A 16,967-nucleotide genomic window follows, 5' to 3' on the forward strand; every position below is an offset into this window, starting at 1 on the left:
GGAAGGTTTCGCGGCACTCAATCGGCCGGACAGACTCTCTCAACATTACGGTCGAGTCTCTGTGAGTTAAGTGAGCAATTGCTCATCTCTGAAATAATACGCCGCCAAACACTACAGATTTGTTCATTTTATTTCGCCTTACCAAGTGCCCCATGCCCGCGCATCATTTTTTTTTCCCACTTTTTGCTTTATACATCTAAGTAAAGAAAAAGGTCCTTGGTTTTCAGCTAATCAGCCATGTTTTCTGAGGCATTGTCTTTGTCATGAATGTAAGCTAACTGCATGTTTTCAGTGTGTCACCGCATTTAACGAAACAGTGATGGCTCTTAGGCGACTGGATAAAGTCACATATTTCGTGCTTTGCTTTCGTTCGGGAGGCTAGTTCTCAATTTCGCATGCCACGCATACAAGCGCTGATAGATCTGCAGCTTAAGCTCGAAACGCATTTAAAATAACTGCTGCCACGCTTCTCAAGTTTACCGGCAGCTCGCGAACCAGTGAAAGCTGCAAAGAAACCATACAGAGACTGTTGCTAGATTGTTCCCGTCTGCCGCCTAGTAACAATTTTTTTAGAGCATGCCGCTCAGTTTGGCCAACGAGTGACAAACTACGGATGTACGGAGGTGAAGGCTAGTTGAACTAATGCCGAAATCGCGTATGTGTGGTGTAAGCTGAAACTATTTTGGCAAAAAAATCACTGTTATTCTGTATTGATGTTTCAGCAGAGAGTAATATTTTGACGTGAACACGTAGCGACAAATTGCAAGCTGAAATGCTCTGGTGAGGCCCGGCGCAAGCACCTTTGCCAGCGGCTGCTCCAGAGAGCGCACGCTAGCCGTGCACCGCATAGGTGGAGCCACGGTCGAAACGCGAGAGGATGAACGGTGGTGCCGGAAGAGGAGAGAGGAGATGGCACTACTTTTAGTTTATTGCGAGGATTTAGATGCAGTGGTGAGCAAAGATCATGTTTCATTTTCAGTCAGATTACACGCTCGTTGTAGGCCACTACAAAGAAAACGCAAGACGAACAGTTACTGTCACTACATCAAATGGCAGATACCAACGAACAGCCAAGCTAGTCGATCCAAAATGACTTCATTTAAATTCAAGATAGTGCCTTTAACGGCCATAATAAACCGGTTAATAACATTGATGCCCACTTGCATCTACACAATACTGAAGAAAGGAGCCTTCGGCTGGAAAATGATGTTGCTAGTATTGCTGGCGCCGATTTTAGCCTGAACTTTTGGACTGCACGCAGACCGAAATACAGTCGAACCCAGATATATCGAATTTTGGTTATATCGAACTCACGGAATATCCCCTTGAAATCCCATGTAAAAGTATAGGAAAGCCGCGTCATATATTGAACTTAATTTCACCGGTCGTTCGATATATCGAACTCCGCACCACGCACTGGAAAGTGTGCCTTCCCCAAAGACGATCGCATCACCCTTGGCCGTTTGCCGCGTGCCGTTTTCAAGCCACGTGCGGAAGGAATGAGAGGGGACAGTTCGGCGACGGCTGGTCTGGGCTGCGCCGCGCCCATTCCCCAAAGGCGCGTGCATCTGCAGTTATCGTTTTCCGCGCGCCATCACATAACGTTTGCAAGCCATGTGCGTGCGTGTGCCCATCCTTTTGCAAAGCTATCTCTCTCCTACAGCACGCGCTACGCATGCGCCAAGCCAGCTCAGCCCGTTTTCAGACAGGCGTCGACGCTTTCTCCAGCGTGTGTTGCGAACTCTCTGCGCGCGCAATGACTGAGGTGGCTATGGTGCCTGCGGACGTTAAAAAGCGGCAGCTCTTTGTTTCATGTATTTATTTTTTTTTTCGAGTCATCCTTTCTTATCGTTGTGCTGTTCAGACGTTAAGAAGCGGCAGGGTTTTTTTTTTTTTTTTTTTTTTTTGCCGGAGTCGTTTATCCTTGCATGTATGAGTCAACGAAAGCAGGCGGTCGGCTGCTGCGATCATGACGCCCGCCCAAGCGCGGCGTGATAAATCGAACCAGGCTTGTATGTACGTGCAATCAAGCCATCGCGGGCACTCTGCCAAGTTCGCTCCCCGCCACCGCAGGAGCTATCAAGATAAACGCGCCCCGACGTTATCGCTGCGCAGCATCTTGGCACGCTGCCAAGCAATGAGCTGGGGATGAGACGACCGAAACGGAGTGACGCGCGCCATCGACATGCAAGCGAAAACGCTCGCGATTTCTGCCGTGGCAACACAGAAACCTAGTTTAGAGCTGCCGCGGTGGCTCGAGCAGCGAGAGGGAGTTTGAAATTTTTCGCTCCGACGCTGCCGCTCGTCCCTGACATCGCTCAATCACTTGCATGTGAGCGAGCTGGCCTTAATGCTTTTTTTTTTTTTCAAATTCTCCGTGCAAAAGTGCAGGGTGGGTTCATTATGCGAGTGGGTTGCTTATGCGACAAATACGGTACCGTTTTTTGGCAACGTAAGTGCCGTCACAAGCCGTTTTTTGTATATCGAATTATCGATATATCGAACTATTCGTGATCCCCTTCGAGTTCAATATATCCGGGTTCAACTGTATTGGTTGTGAAAACGTACACGCTGATACAGAGGTGCATGACGGTTTTCGAACTAAGTCTGAAATATCACACAAGTTAGAATTATTGCAGTCTGAAAAATCGATCGACTACTGTAGACATTTCAAACACCACTTTGAAAACTGGGGCCATCCATTATGCACTGCCTCTCCTCAATGCGGCCCACGAAAGCCGCAGAAGTGATATGGAATCCCAACCAGTTGTGTCGCTGCTGAGCTGTGGCAACAACAACACAACTGCAACACTGAACAGGTAGTGCAGTTATATCATGAAGCAGAAGAGAATACTTTCGCAAGCTTTATGTGCACACAGCGCTCTGCAGGGATGCATTTAACAACGCGAAAAAATTTTATACATCACCGATAATGCAGGGCAGGCACCTTAAAGCATACTTCAAACTGTGTGGACTGATGGCACCGACATGAAGAACTGACCATTGGATGTGGTACATTAGCCCTGCTGATGCTTGCATTGCCTGACAGTGCATTAAGCTAAGGTAACCGGTCACTCTAGCGAGAAACTCAACACCAGAGGCAATGTACTCTTGCATCCACTGCAAAATGAATGCCTTGTCTTAAGGAAAGTACAATCGCACATGGGAGATACACAGGCTAACATTTCATTTTATTAAACCATGGCGAATACCATCAAGTTATAACAACGTTAGCCATTACCCCTCGTAACCTCCTTTAGCCCCATAGAAAGCTGCCTGATGCAGTTTTCACATATGACACAATTTTTGATGAGCTACATGTGCATGAAAATGGGTTGTTTGAATGTTCCTGAGGATGGCTTTCGATGTTCAAAAGGTGTGCTCACCACGTGGACTGAGGAAACTTCATTTTTATGTCGAAGCCTCTAAAGCAGATAGCAGGAGTGGTGACAGTGCTCCTCTAGAAATAGCGGTTGGGATGGCAATACACCACCAGCTAATGCACTCGGTTAAAGCGATGAAGAGAAACCATTCTTGATTTTCTGTCTCACGTCTGTGAAAGAGTATCCATGCTTCTGATGTATTTCTGTACCTTTTATCTGCCATCTCTTGTGCCATGAAAGCTCAGTGCAGCATTACTAACGGGTAAATAAGGTATTTATGCCGCACAGCCTGCTACAGAAGAAGAGAAAAAATACTCGGGGTGCACCTTGAAAGGTTTAAAATGAAAGCACTAAAGGCTCCTGTCTGCAGCTCCACTTGCAAATTCTAATTCACATACATGCACTGTGCTAGTCGCTTAAAACAAATTCCTTAATTTTTGCCTCTAATCTCGTACATAATCTCGTACATTAGCATACATTCGCAAGCTACTGCAATCACTACTTTGCTCAAGCAGTATGAAAGTGCCTGCATGGCCTTGGAGTCAGGCTCAAGATGCAAAGCTCCTGGTGGGCTCGATTCTTATTTTAAAAGAAGTGACCCATGTTGGAACCTCCCCTGCAAATTTGGAGGTGGTCTATGTTGCACAACCCAGTGACTGTGCCTGACCTGCTAACTACCACCTCAGGGGCATGCTCTTAATGCTTCGCTTATAATGCTAACGCCAGATTTTCTGGAGAATGGGAGCCTTTCGTTCTACACTGTGAAAACAACACACTAAGCACTCGAGTGCTCCGTATCAGTACTAACACATCTTTGTAAAGAATGGGGGATGATTGCCTACACAGCACAGAGTGGGAGTGCCCTATCTGGCAGATATAGAAATCTCCTCTAGGGACAAGACAAGTAGGAGATTCGGTTCTCCCAGCTGAAGCCACCATGGTGCTCACCAGCTGGTCAGGTGCTGGCCGCACCATGTGCGTGAGCAGGCTGAGCAGGTCCTGGCGCTTAAGCAGCCGCAGCTCCACCAGCATGCCCTCCACGCACAGCCTTCCACTGCACCACAGCGTGTACACACTTTCAGAGTCCTTGACCAGCCCACCAGCCGATTCCTCTTCAGCTCCCTCTGGCGGCAGCTCCTTGCGGCCATCATCCCCTATGGGGAAGAAGAGAGGATCCCATAAAGCCAACTAGCCTGTAAGTATGTCGCACTCACTGACCGACAAGCGCAAAATTGTCTAGCAGCAGTGGGCGGTGGCTGTGAAACCACGCGGTGGCCAGCCGGTGGTTCTTGTTGCGGCCGGCCACGAAGTTCCCAAAGTAGACTGCCAGCCCCGCCAGCATGAGCAGTTCCAGGTAGAAGCTCTCCCAGTTGCTGCGCAGGTGCAGGGGAACCTGCATGCACAGGAACAAAATGCCCTTCAGAGAATGCTCTCTTTGCTCAAATGTAAGTTCACATTTCGCCCCAAGGTCAGCAGGAATGTTTTCTTGCGAGTTGCTTGATTCACAATGAATTTGAAAATAAAACTACTATATGCAATACATATTCTTCCACGAAGTACCCCACCATGGCAGTTCAGTGGTTAGGGCCTTCGACTACGAAGCCAGGCTAGCGATGTTGAATGCCGGCCATGCTTCAATGGAGGCAAAACGCTACGCACCATATTTCGCCCATTGCCAAAGTTTAAGGTTCAATGTGCCCCTGAGAAAAATGGTGCAGTGGACTGTAAACTTTTGCAATGTAGAGAACGGTGCATTGTCAATGCTTGGTTAAGAACCCCAAGTGTTGAAAATTTACACGGCCGATGGCCGAAACTGCTTTACAGGGTGCTCAGTGTGTATCAACTTTATTAGACTTTAAACTCTACAACAGAACTCTGCTTTATGTTTTTCTCACGACAGTGGAAATAACTTATTAACCATAATATGCAGTAGCTGGAAAGTACACATGAGAAAGAAAAAGTGCAACGTTAACTAACGTTAAATGGAACATTGTCCAGTCAAGGTGCAGCATTATCAACATAAGAAAATTGGGTCAGTGACCAAGTCGGAAAACGAAAATGTTCTTCTGAGCAAAGGCACCGTATGGGACCCGCAACGTCATTTTCATTTTTTCGCAACACTACGCCAGCCAGCTCGGCTCGTCACGTATGCTCGTATACCGTAGCTGCAAATGGCAGGAGCTGGGTCTCTTGGGTCTCTCGTTTCACATGGGACGGTTATGTCAGAATCAGCCTGCCAAGACCCTTGTACTCATGTTACCCTCATAGGCCACTAAGGCACGTTCATACGGATTGGTTAAAGTGGGGCTTTATATGTGGGCTGGTAGCCTACACTATCACGTCATGCCCTTAAAGGCGGAACGCTGGTCGTGTTCGAAGCAACGTTCGGTCGGCTACAGCCGAAGCTTTCGCTCCACACTCGTATGTTGTAGCCACAAATGGCAGGCGCAATGAAACCCTCAGGAGACGGCGTGCAGAAGAAACGGATGAAAAGCGCACTGCATGTCTCGAGAAAAGAAGGAAGAGGGCTTTGGTCAGTTTAATCGTTGAGCCTGGAGACGTCAAAGGTGGTCGGCAGACTTTGCACAGAGTGGGCAAGCACCAGTCAGTCACGCGAGAGTTTCCCTGCCGCTACATGAACAACCCCTCTGGAAATGTGTGATGGGCGTAAAAATGATCTAACACTGGTGAGTGAACTTATGCATCCGACCTTTCATTTGGCTACAAGCCAACTACCGATGCAACCATTGCTTTCATAATTCAACTAGGTTTAACCAGAGGTCAACCACAGCCAACTTTCTTACTTGGCCAGAGACCCAATTTTCATACGTTCAAGTATGTTCAAGGGTTTGCTTTTCCTGCTTGGTTTTACTTCAGGCACCTCTCGAATTTGTGGCTTTCGTAATGGTTTGCACGCACAGGAAGACCTAAACACCCTCCAAATGCTGATGGCAGCAGAGAGGAGGGCAGCTACACGGCAGGCCAAGTTCAGGCACGCACGCGTGTTTTTGTGCTCTTTTTGCAGCAGACACTTTGAACCTGCACAATCCTCATCTCTATTGGAAGCCAGAAATTATGTGCAGATGACAGAAAGATGCCTCGAAGGAGCCAACCTGCACAGCTGTACCTGGCACTGAGCTGGCCACGGGTGCTTGCTGTGCTTTCAGTCATTTGCACTTGTGCCACAGCGACAATGGAACTGCTCTAAAAGCCAAAACAAGATTCAAGCGGCCGTAAGTGTGCATTGCATCGACACGGGTGCAACACACTGCAAGCCACTGAGCAGGGCCATGGCAGCCATGCTCCGATGGAGCCTTGCTTTAGCAAGTTGGCTGCTGTCACCATGCAAGCTCTCAACACAGGCTGTAAGAATGTGGGCATGTGGTAAGTGACCGTCACGAAGTGATATTTGCAGCATAGTTTTGAGGGAAAGCTTCCACAACAGCAATGCAACAGTCGAGTTTTTGTTGCATTAATTTCTATGAGAGGTTGTATGAGAGGAGTAACTCAAAAACATAGCAGTCATGAAAAATGAAAATGCCACATCTGAGAATGTAACAGTGGGACCCTACTGTATTAGAATTGTCTTGTTGTTGATGATAAGGGCTTACCAAAGTCCTTTGATAATTAAAAAAGTATAATCTTTCCTGGCAATCAGCATAAACTGTTAAAGATGAGTCCCTTATCTTTTCCTGTGAAGCCAAAGTGACACCTCATGAAACGGACTGCCTGCTTTAAAAAATAACACTATATCTGCTCACACGAATGCCCACGCTTCTTTCGTAGCACTTTACTACATGTCTGTAACCATTATCGTCAGAGGGGTGTAGCTGTGTACATAAATATGATAAAAAGGTGGAATTTTTACGAAATTCCAGCAACCAAGACCCAGGGTGCATGTGTAAGCATGTCTCTGGATTCTTCTCTCAATGAGTGGTGAGAAAGATGGCTGATGAATGAAGCCCAAATTTGCCTGCATGGCATCCTAGCCCTTTACCAAAGCTCAGCATTTGTACTTAATACTACCTTTCCTTTAAGAGCATCCAGTCAGGGAATTTCATCTGCAGTGACAGCCACAATAAGCTGCAATGAGAATCCACTTGACTATTTCACTGAAAAAAAAAAATGATCATGCAGCACGGTAACGTTTAAAGGTGCGTATGCATATTCAAAATCTACTGGGATGGCCCTGTCAATGTTGTCCAAACTGAACAATTCAAGTGCTACCTGCTAGATCTGAGCACCACCACCATGCATCCGGTTCAGTCAATTTGAGTAAATTTTTATACACATTAGAGCTTGGACACCTAGATTTCGTTATCCTATTGGTCATCGAAACAGTACGCGAATATTTGAGCCTTGAGTCTGTTAGTACAGAGAAACCATGTAATTTGAGCTTTCTAGCTAAACTGAGTCATATCAAACGATGTTTTCCGTCACACAAGCTAACACACTGTGGGCAAGTCATCTGAACTCTATCCTTTCGATACAAACACTTGAAGAGGAAGCAGCCTTGTGAATGGGATGCACATGGAAATGTGAAGGCCGTGACCAAAGGTAAATCGGGCTGCTCGTTTAGTTGAGGACCACGCGTGTGTAGCAAAATCCTTCCCTCCACAACCACTATGCTGTGTGTCGGCAAAACAGCGTTGTGTCTGTAACGTCGTGAGCAAGACCTGGTTCAGCAGGCCAAGTACACACCGCCTGCGGGAAGCAACACAGGCACCACAAGACAAGTCTGAACATGTGCTCAAATGTCCCCCTCTTCTTTCTTACTTGCTCTGCTTGAGACTTCGTCCACAACAACAAGTGCTCACGTACTGTGCAGTGTCAGTGCATTTAAAGAACTCCCCATGGCCGCAATCATTCAGAGCCATCCCTATGACGTCCTTCATAACCAGACATTCACTTCAGGAAAATAAAGCCTATAAACTACAAACATTGAAATGTAGCCGCCGCAGCCGAGATCGAACCCAGGTCACTCAGCTCCGTAGTCGAGCGCCCTGAGCATTCAGCCCCTGTGGTGAGACAACTAATCGTGCTGTAAACTGCGGCAGTAGCTTGTGAAGTCTGAAAACAAAGAACAGAAGAGAAATCACACATCCTGAGGTGATATTTTCCTGCCGCTGCTATCTTTTGCGACATATTCATTTTGGTGGTGAGGCCCAAGTTGGTACTACCCCAGCCTGTCCAGGCTAGACCCTAATGGGTTCTGCGACAGGTGGAATGAGCCTGAAAATACTGGGTGCTGCCAACTTGAGTATCGCTAACACGATCGAAATGAACACGTCGCAAAAGGAAGCAGCCCCAGGAGAATACAGGCCCAGGATGTCCCACTAATATGTCTCCCCAAGGGTCATGACAGACAATGCATAGTAGATACACAAATGAAGCTAACTTCCTTTCACAGCTCTGCTCGACAAAGGCTTGCCAGCACTTCTGACAGGACCACCAGAAAGTGGGGCATGGGGACCGACCTTGGCGATGGTCAAGTGCGGCTTGTCCCCCTGTGGCCGAACGAGTGGCCGCTCCTGATCCAGGCCCTCAAACTCCTCCTCATCCTGGAAGTGGTCAAACTCCTCTTCCTCCTGCAAGTGGCCAACCCAGTCAGTGAGCAAAATAATGGAGGCACTGTGCCATAGCTTGCAATTAAGGAACAGAGAAGAGATCTAAATCCTCAACTATGTTGCTACCAGAAGTGCATTGTCAGAATAATGGTGCGTATCTGGTCTTGCTTGGCTCTGGGTAGTGTTGGGTTGATGTCAAACGTGGGCTGACAGCCTTGGTCAGGTGCATCATCTTCGGGTTGTTCGGGGAGGGCGAAGGTGTCTCGGATGTCTGCTAGGTCATCGAGAAAAGCGATCTTCGTGCCCTTGTTGAGATGCCGGTATTCTTCGGTGAAGTTCGTAACCAGCACAGAGCTTGTCCAAGCCGGAAATGGGCGACACTTCTCGCGATGCCGAGCCCTCGTTCCAAGAGCAACTGCACCTTTCCTTAGATGACACCTCCGGCAATTTTTATGTCTGCGTTGTCCAAGCATGCGGCAATGCTTGATTGCAGTGGCACGGTCAAGTCTCCGTCGAGGACGTTTAGAACGATGTGATGTGTCGATGTTGTCATAGTAGTTAAGGAGTTGTCCATTGAGAGCTTGATGAGCTTTGAGCGAAGGTCGATGATTGCCCGATGTTCACTGAGAAAATACATACCCAGAATCATGTCTCGCAAGCAGTTCTGTAGGATCATGAAGCTTGCAGAGTAAGTCTGACCATTTACGCTTACTCTAGCAGTGCATCGCCTCGACGGAATAATGAGGTTACCACCAGCAGTGTGGATTAACAGGTCATCACAAGTGGCCATCACTTTCTTGCACTGGGCGGCCGCCCAGTCCACTGAATAATCCGCTCTGGTGTTCACTAAGGCAGTAACCGTGCGACTGTCGACAGTCAATTCAAGGTCACTTGTTTGTGTCCTTGCAGTATGTGCTTGCCTTGGTGTCCAATCTCCGCTCCGTTGTGTACTGCAGTAGTGGCCAGGGCACAACGCTGTCATTTCGTCGGGCGGCGGTGTTGAACACTGGTCGATATCGTCATGTGGTGCGGCGGTGTAATGAGTCGTCTCTTGTTGTTGGCGGCAGAGAATCTTCGTCTTTTTGCCATTGAGCAACTTCACCTTCAAAGGTTGCAGTCTTCAGTTTCCCCTACAGAGGCTGGAAGCTGGGTGGGAGACCTTCCTTGCACAATGCCATCATATTTGTGGCTTGGCGGCGCAAAGCGGGCGCTGAGCGAAGATCCGGTTGTATGATGGCTCTCTCCTGTGCAAACAGTTTATTTATTTATCGTACCCCTCAGGACCAGAGGCATTAATTACAGAGGGAGAGTGGAAAAAAAAAAGCTACACAAACATACATAAATTGGGAAATACAGCACAGAGCCAAATTTAAATAACACCTGAGTATACAATGCTAGCTATAGCTTCGCGGAATATCTCGTAATTATTAATGATGAAAATATCTGCTGGAAGGTGATTCCAGTCATGTGAGGTACGTGGCATGAATGACCGAAAAAAATGTCTGGAGTTACATGAATCGAAACAGACTTTATGAGAATGGTCAGTATGATAAGATACACAAAATAGCTGGGGAATAAGGCGCTTGTGCAGTACGGGATGATGGTACAACTTGTGAAATGATGCGATGTGAGATGCTTTTCGACGAAGTAACAGCGATGGAAGAGAAACACTAGATTTCATGCTACTTATGCTTGCTGTGCAGTTATAATTAGAATGAAATGCACAGTCATTTTGGGCCATCTCAAAAGCAGTACTACGACTGTCATAAGAAGGATCCCAGAATGGAGTTGCATACTTCAGTTTGGAGCGAATCAGTGTTTTATAGAGCAGAAAAAAACTTGGAGACGGGCTAGATGGTGCATTGCAAGTTGACGAAAGGTAATAGTGCACAGGAAGATACACACTCGAGGACACAGGACAAGCGCTGGTTTTATTTGCGGCAACAGCAGCAAATATATGCTGAAAGGGAGACATGCAAAGTACATATCAAAAACGGAAAGACAGAGTCAAAACAAGGAAACAAAATATTACAAAACACACTCAAGAAAACTGATCTCTGCCTTCTAGAGCTATACCGATGTATCAAGAAAACTCACTCAAGAAAACTGATCTCTGCCTTCTAGAGCTATACCGATGTATCGCCCACATCTTTATCTCCCCTTTGCCCGAGGTGAAAAGCTTCCAAAAGTTTACGCGCTGTCTTATCGTGCGTGAACGCAGTGCAATTCGCGCAATGTGCTGCCAAATTTGTCCCACCACCCCTTAAAGCCCGCAAATGATCCCTTGCCCGGTCATTAATACTGCGCCCGGTCTGGCCTATGTAGGCCTTCCCACAGGTCAATGGGATCTCATAAACGACCCCCATACAGCAGTTGACAAACCGCTTAGCATGCTTCTTACATCCGCTCAATTTTCCAACACGCGAAATTCACGAGCACAGCTAGGCCAGCTTCTTTGGAGCAGAAAACACCACGGGCATGACATGTCGGTTCGCCACTTTCTTCACGTGGTGGGCAACCTTATGCATATACGGTACCACAACAGCTTTAACAGTGTTTTTCTTGGAAACAATGGTCTTTCCAAACATGGATCGCTTGGTCTTCTGAAGAAGGGCTTCCATCACAGACATAATGACCACGCAGGGGTAACCGGCAGACAGCAACCGGTGTATTTGCTTACTAAAATTTGACTGCACAGCATGCGGGCACGACTTAATGAGGACAGACCCGAAGCATTGGTTGCTAACCAATGCTTGGGGTCTGCCCTCACTATGGTGATTTAGGGCTTCCAAGGTTTTCTCGATGCTCGCTGCTTCTTAGGTGAACGCCGCCAGTGTTTTCAGTGGCAGGCATAGGAGACCGGCAAAAAGTTGGCCTTTTACACTGCACATCAGGAAGTAGATCATGATCTCCTCGATCATGTTGGAATCGGTGAGGTGGAAGAGACAGTTCAACTTTTCAACATAAGCCAAGACAGAGTCATTCGGGAGTTGAATTCTTGATTGAAGGGCCTGGGCGCTTTCTTTTCAGATGACACTTGTAAAGGTTGTCAAAAGCTCCGTCTTGAATGTCCTCCAATCCTTCAAAGAAGTCTCATAATTTTCGAACCAGACTTGGGCAGAACCTTGAAGTGCAAAGTATACTTGCCTCAACTTTGCAGCGTCATTGCAGGCATTGCATTTTGCTACATGATCGAAGAGGTCAAGTCATTCTTCGGCATCCTCATCAGGTCATCCGTGGGGGGCTCACGAGGCTCCACAAACACGAGAGGGTGTGTGTCTTCAACTGACTGCGTCTTCAGGGGTCTTTTTGACTGGGTTAAGCACCTCCCCCAGACGTCACATGGTAGTGATAAGGCACAATCAAAGAGACTTGGATTTCACTGGAATAAACTCTTTACTGGGCTGACTTGCACCCGCTAAAGAACTAAGCAATTCAGAGGCAATTCTCAGCGGAAGTCGAACCTCGAATGCTCGTCGCACCATTCAATTTAAAGGCTGTGGAGAAACATTTAGGTAAAGCCACAAACGGTGACTAGCACAACCTGGAACAAAACGCACGCGAGTAGCTGGAATCCTTCAAGGTATATCTCAGCAAGTCTTGTGTGACAAAGCGTCTCGCGGCTATGACCATGAACGAACAAAGAGCACAGAATCGATCCATGCGCTACAATCACAGTGATAAGGCCACATGCTAGAGGCTTTTGAAAAAAAAACAGACTTGAAAGGTCAGCATCACTATCAAGCGATTACCTTAGTAAATACCTTGTATATAATGGAGAGTAAGCTGACCGGTCTGTAATATTTCAGGTCCTTGATGTCCCATTTCATATATAATTAAAATACCATTTGTGTTCTTCCAAGATTTAAGGTTATGAGTCATTGTTTTCAGAGTGGCTAGTATTTCTGACATGATCTCTCCACTGTCCCCCAACAAATCTGCAGTTACCTGATCATTCCCAGCTGCTTCCCTCCTTTTGTTACTATAGCAGAATGTCTTATTCCACTTCATTGATATATAACGAAATCAAATAGTGGCCAGTTACTACACAATAGTGGGCAAATCTTGTTCTGGTGAGGGGTGCACTTCCGGCAGTGTTCACTGCAATTAGGCTGCATCCAAGACCTAGCTATGCAATTCCATTTCTTTTTTTTTTTTCCCCATGGAGGATTGCTCAGCACAGGGAATCGAACTGCAGTAGTCCTGTATGTGATGTGGATGTTCTACCTCTACGCCACCGCTACTCCTGCACCTGCGAACTCAAGGACTAGCTAACTGAGCCTGTCTGTGAGCTTAAGAGGGTGTACAGTAGGAAAAAGTGCAACTGCACCACCTCCACTCGTGCCTCTTCCTCATCATCCGCGGCAGTAGGTGGGGGCGCCTCGGCTCGCTGGGATGACGACGCTGGCGGCAACGAATCCTCGTCATCAAACTCCTCAAACTCAGCAAACTCATTGTCTTCCTCGATGGCCCGGCTCCCCAAAGCGGTGTCCACTAGGGCAGACACCAGCACCACCAGCACCAAAACTGTCCTCCTCTCCATGGCGGTAACTCCTCCTGAAAGAGAGGTCCCCACCCCCCCCCATATTATACATACCCACATATTCCAAGGAACTGGCCTGCTTTTCCCTAAGTAGGGAACGTTTAAATAAGTAGCTTCTGACCTCACACTGACTGCACAATTGGAATCCCTCTTATCCCTTCTAGATTTCAGTTAATAGCCACTATTTCTTTGTTTCCAATGCAAAACTTTGCTTCTGTGGAAAGTTAGCTGCTTTCACAATTTGTCCCATGACTGAAGGAAACAGCAGTGTGCCGAAAGGTATGAAAATGCGTGTACTACAGCTTGTTGCTTTTGTTTCTGTTGCTCATTATTTTGTTTTGTATGAAACACGGTTCTAAGTCCCCTTTAACGTCAACCGTGTCTCTTTCACAAAAACAACATAGCATAAAGAAGACAGCTACAAAAATTACCATCTGTGCATTAATCACCTGCATGTGTAAACAAACTGTTTTTGCTAACAAAATCTAAAGCGACTTCAAAGTGCACAACAGCACCAAATATATTGTCAATAAAAAAGCTAATTCTTCCATGTGATACCATATGTAACGAAAAAAAGCGTGCTCTGAAATGAAGAAAGATTGCTATATTTTTGAGCAGCTAAACCCACAAAGTGCAGACCCTGATAGGAGCACTGTCTGAAATCTCTGCTCTCTGGCATCATAAACATCACGTGCCGGCAATGGGGAGGGTACACCACACAGATGTGAGCACACCTGCCCCTGCAGCAGCGGAATACACAGATTTCAGTGCACTCGCACCCTTGCCATTCTTACAGCAGTGCTTGAGTACAATTGTATCCTGTGAAAACCATGATCCACGATAGCACTGAACATCCCATTCAATAAAAAGCACAGTGTCGTGGGGTGAAAATTCCCACTGGCTGAAACGGCCTGCGATGTCACACCTCCCTCAGCCCACTGCAAAAGTACACTGCAACCTTCAAAGAAGTAAATTGAACTATTTTCTTTAAAGCAAAATTAGTTCATTAGTAGAAAGAAAGTGTCAAACTCAGGTCTCTTGTGTTACCATGTGAGCGTGCTACCTCTGCACCATAAAGTCACAAGTGCGCAGAAGTGAAAATGGGGCTTCTGATACAAAGGATGTCACAAGAGTGACAGATGTGGAGGGGTTTCGTTGCGTCTGGCACTATGACAGCTGTGCAACGGCATCGGGCAAGATAAGAGCCCACAAAGACGATTGAGAACAATTTGCTAAGGCAGACTTCAAAGGATATTCACACAGAGGAATTCCCGCACACTACTGCATTTAGCTGTCTTTGGAGTTCCCAATGTGTTCTCAGTTTTTAAAGGATAGGGAAGGTCAAATTTCAGTTGCACGTTTTGTCTTTAGAATGATCACATTACAAAACATGAAGAGTCATATCGTTGTATGAAAAAGTGGTGAATAACTTTTCTCTCTCATTGTTTTAGTTTCTGCTTAGAAAACTGAATGATGGCTGCAACGTCATAGATGAGCTGATGTCATGACGAGTCATAAAAACTGATACAATTCCTGCTTTCTAATTTTAATTTGCACCAACTCAAGTGCAGGCTTCCCCAAGAGTTGGAATTACAAAAAAAAAAAAAAATGAATAAGCAGTGACTGTACTGCAGTTTATTTCATCAACCATGCAACCCAAACTTGTCGGTGACAACACAGCCACCTGTCAGGTGAAACTGAAATTGCACAAGAAAAAAAAATTTAATTACAAACTATTTACTCGGCAAAGCTATATCACATTGCGACTCATTTACACTATCTTGCTCACTATTCAAAAGAAAAGAAAACAAGCATCTAAAATTATACTATACATACTCTTCTGAAGGGACCCTATGATGTAAATCAAGACTGGTTTCCATTCTTTGCCTGCAAGCATGTTGACGCCTCAACACCCAATGAGATCATCAAACCATAGTATTTAATATGCTAAAAGCTCCAGAAGCACTGATTTCGAGCTACCAGTGACGAAATATAGCTATTTCTGTTAGTGGATATGATACTGCAACTAAACTGGGAACAGCCGCATTGATTGGTATGCACTGAGGACCAAAGATACTGTGGGCTGGCCTGGTAGGGCTGCTGCATGTGCCTGTGTGGTAGCATGCAAACCTGATATTTTATTTTGTAAGTGGAGCAGCTTTTTATCCATGCTCCAATTTCCGTAACTGTTTCTGCACAGGCCTCCAGAATGCACGAGGAATCATTGGACCTTCAGTATAACCAGCAATGAAACGTCCCACTGCCCTTCAAAATTTAATTTCGTTTTCTTTTTTTTTACTGCAGAACACTGTGAAAAAGTTAACTACAGGCATCTTGCGATGCAGTTTCTGCTGCCCATGATACCACCTACCGGCGAGGAGTGTAAATGCTGAGGCGGTCAAAAAATGCTAAGAAAGTGAGTGTTTGCATCAAATTGGACTCGACTGGCTCTTATCGTCACTGCTCTCTCTGGGCTCCTGTGAAGCTGCAACTTCCACGGAAGAAGATTAAGTGCAAGTACTGCTGTGTAACAGACGGCCACGCCACCGTTGCAAAGGAAACACAGGCAAGGAAAAATAGCTTAGGAAGAACTAGGCCCTGCAATAATACATTATTTGGTTTGGTATGATGCAACATCTACTGTACGCAGTGCAGCTTGGCTGGTGTGTGCAAGTACTGTACCGAGGGAACACAAACGCCGGCAAGCTACTGAGCTGTGACATATGAGACTCGCCAGAGGTCTACACCGCAACGCAGCCTCTCTTCTGTATATGCGCACTTTAGTCTCCATTCCCTAGTGAGCCACACTGGCAACCTCACTGCCAAAGTATTGTGTGTATTTCACTGCTTGCCAAATAGATACACCATGCGTTAACAAACAGTTAATCGGTCATTTTAACCTGTGCTTTCTCCAGTCCTCAGCCATGCCTCCCATACTCTTCACAATGTTATGGAGGCTTACTGTCTTGCAACAAACTTTATTTGTGCGTTGTTTTGCAATCACTCATGCTGGAGCAACAGAAGTCAGCGAGGGGTCAGAGAGCATCAGCATGACATAAACAGGTGAGGACATACAAAAAGGAAACACAGCACTGAGATACAGCCCATGGCAGCATCGCAGCAGGCAAGTGCTGAAGCGCTTCGCGGTGTGTGGCATAGATTTCCTTTATTATAGGGACACTTCTTCAAATTTTAAGTTACCTACTTTTGTACTTCAAGATGACTAAAATTGCATCAATTTTTGCGCAAAGTTGGCGGAAAGCACTTTTTGTGTCCAATGTTTTTCTTAACTGGTGCATCTGGCGGCGGTGCCTGAAATTACTGCTCTTCAGGAGCTGTGACATCACACATTTTTCTTCCCTCCACGCACAGTGAACCCTCTCGTTTGCCAGCCAGCTTAAATCGAACCCCCTCAGCTGTTGGACCAGTGAAGGGGAGGGGGTGAAAATGCACTGTTTTCTGCAAGGTTCTAAC

At 46.4% G+C, this 16,967-nt stretch overlaps 1 protein-coding gene across 3 annotated transcripts in view; it reads right to left on the bottom strand.

Moving 5' to 3' along the window:
* The window catches only part of LOC146201240 (PAT complex subunit CCDC47), a 66,257-nt gene that overhangs the window by 38,593 nt on the left and 10,697 nt on the right, over positions 1 to 16,967 (bottom strand). For all 3 annotated transcript variants that reach the window (XM_084595718.1, XM_084595716.1, XM_084595717.1), the window contains exons 2-5: positions 13,284 to 13,507; positions 8,861 to 8,971; positions 4,602 to 4,776; positions 4,332 to 4,537 (exon numbers count right to left, since the gene is read on the bottom strand). In XM_084595718.1, coding sequence (XP_084451844.1) covers positions 4,332 to 4,537; positions 4,602 to 4,776; positions 8,861 to 8,971; positions 13,284 to 13,493 — 702 coding nt within the window. In that variant the 5' untranslated portion in view covers positions 13,494 to 13,507. The remainder of the gene's footprint in view (positions 1 to 4,331; positions 4,538 to 4,601; positions 4,777 to 8,860; positions 8,972 to 13,283; positions 13,508 to 16,967) is intronic.

Source organism: Amblyomma maculatum, chromosome 2 (assembly GCF_055883805.1).
Source record: "Amblyomma maculatum isolate TAMU_Amacu chromosome 2, ASM5588380v1, whole genome shotgun sequence".
Taxonomy (NCBI): Eukaryota; Metazoa; Arthropoda; class Arachnida; order Ixodida; family Ixodidae; genus Amblyomma; species Amblyomma maculatum.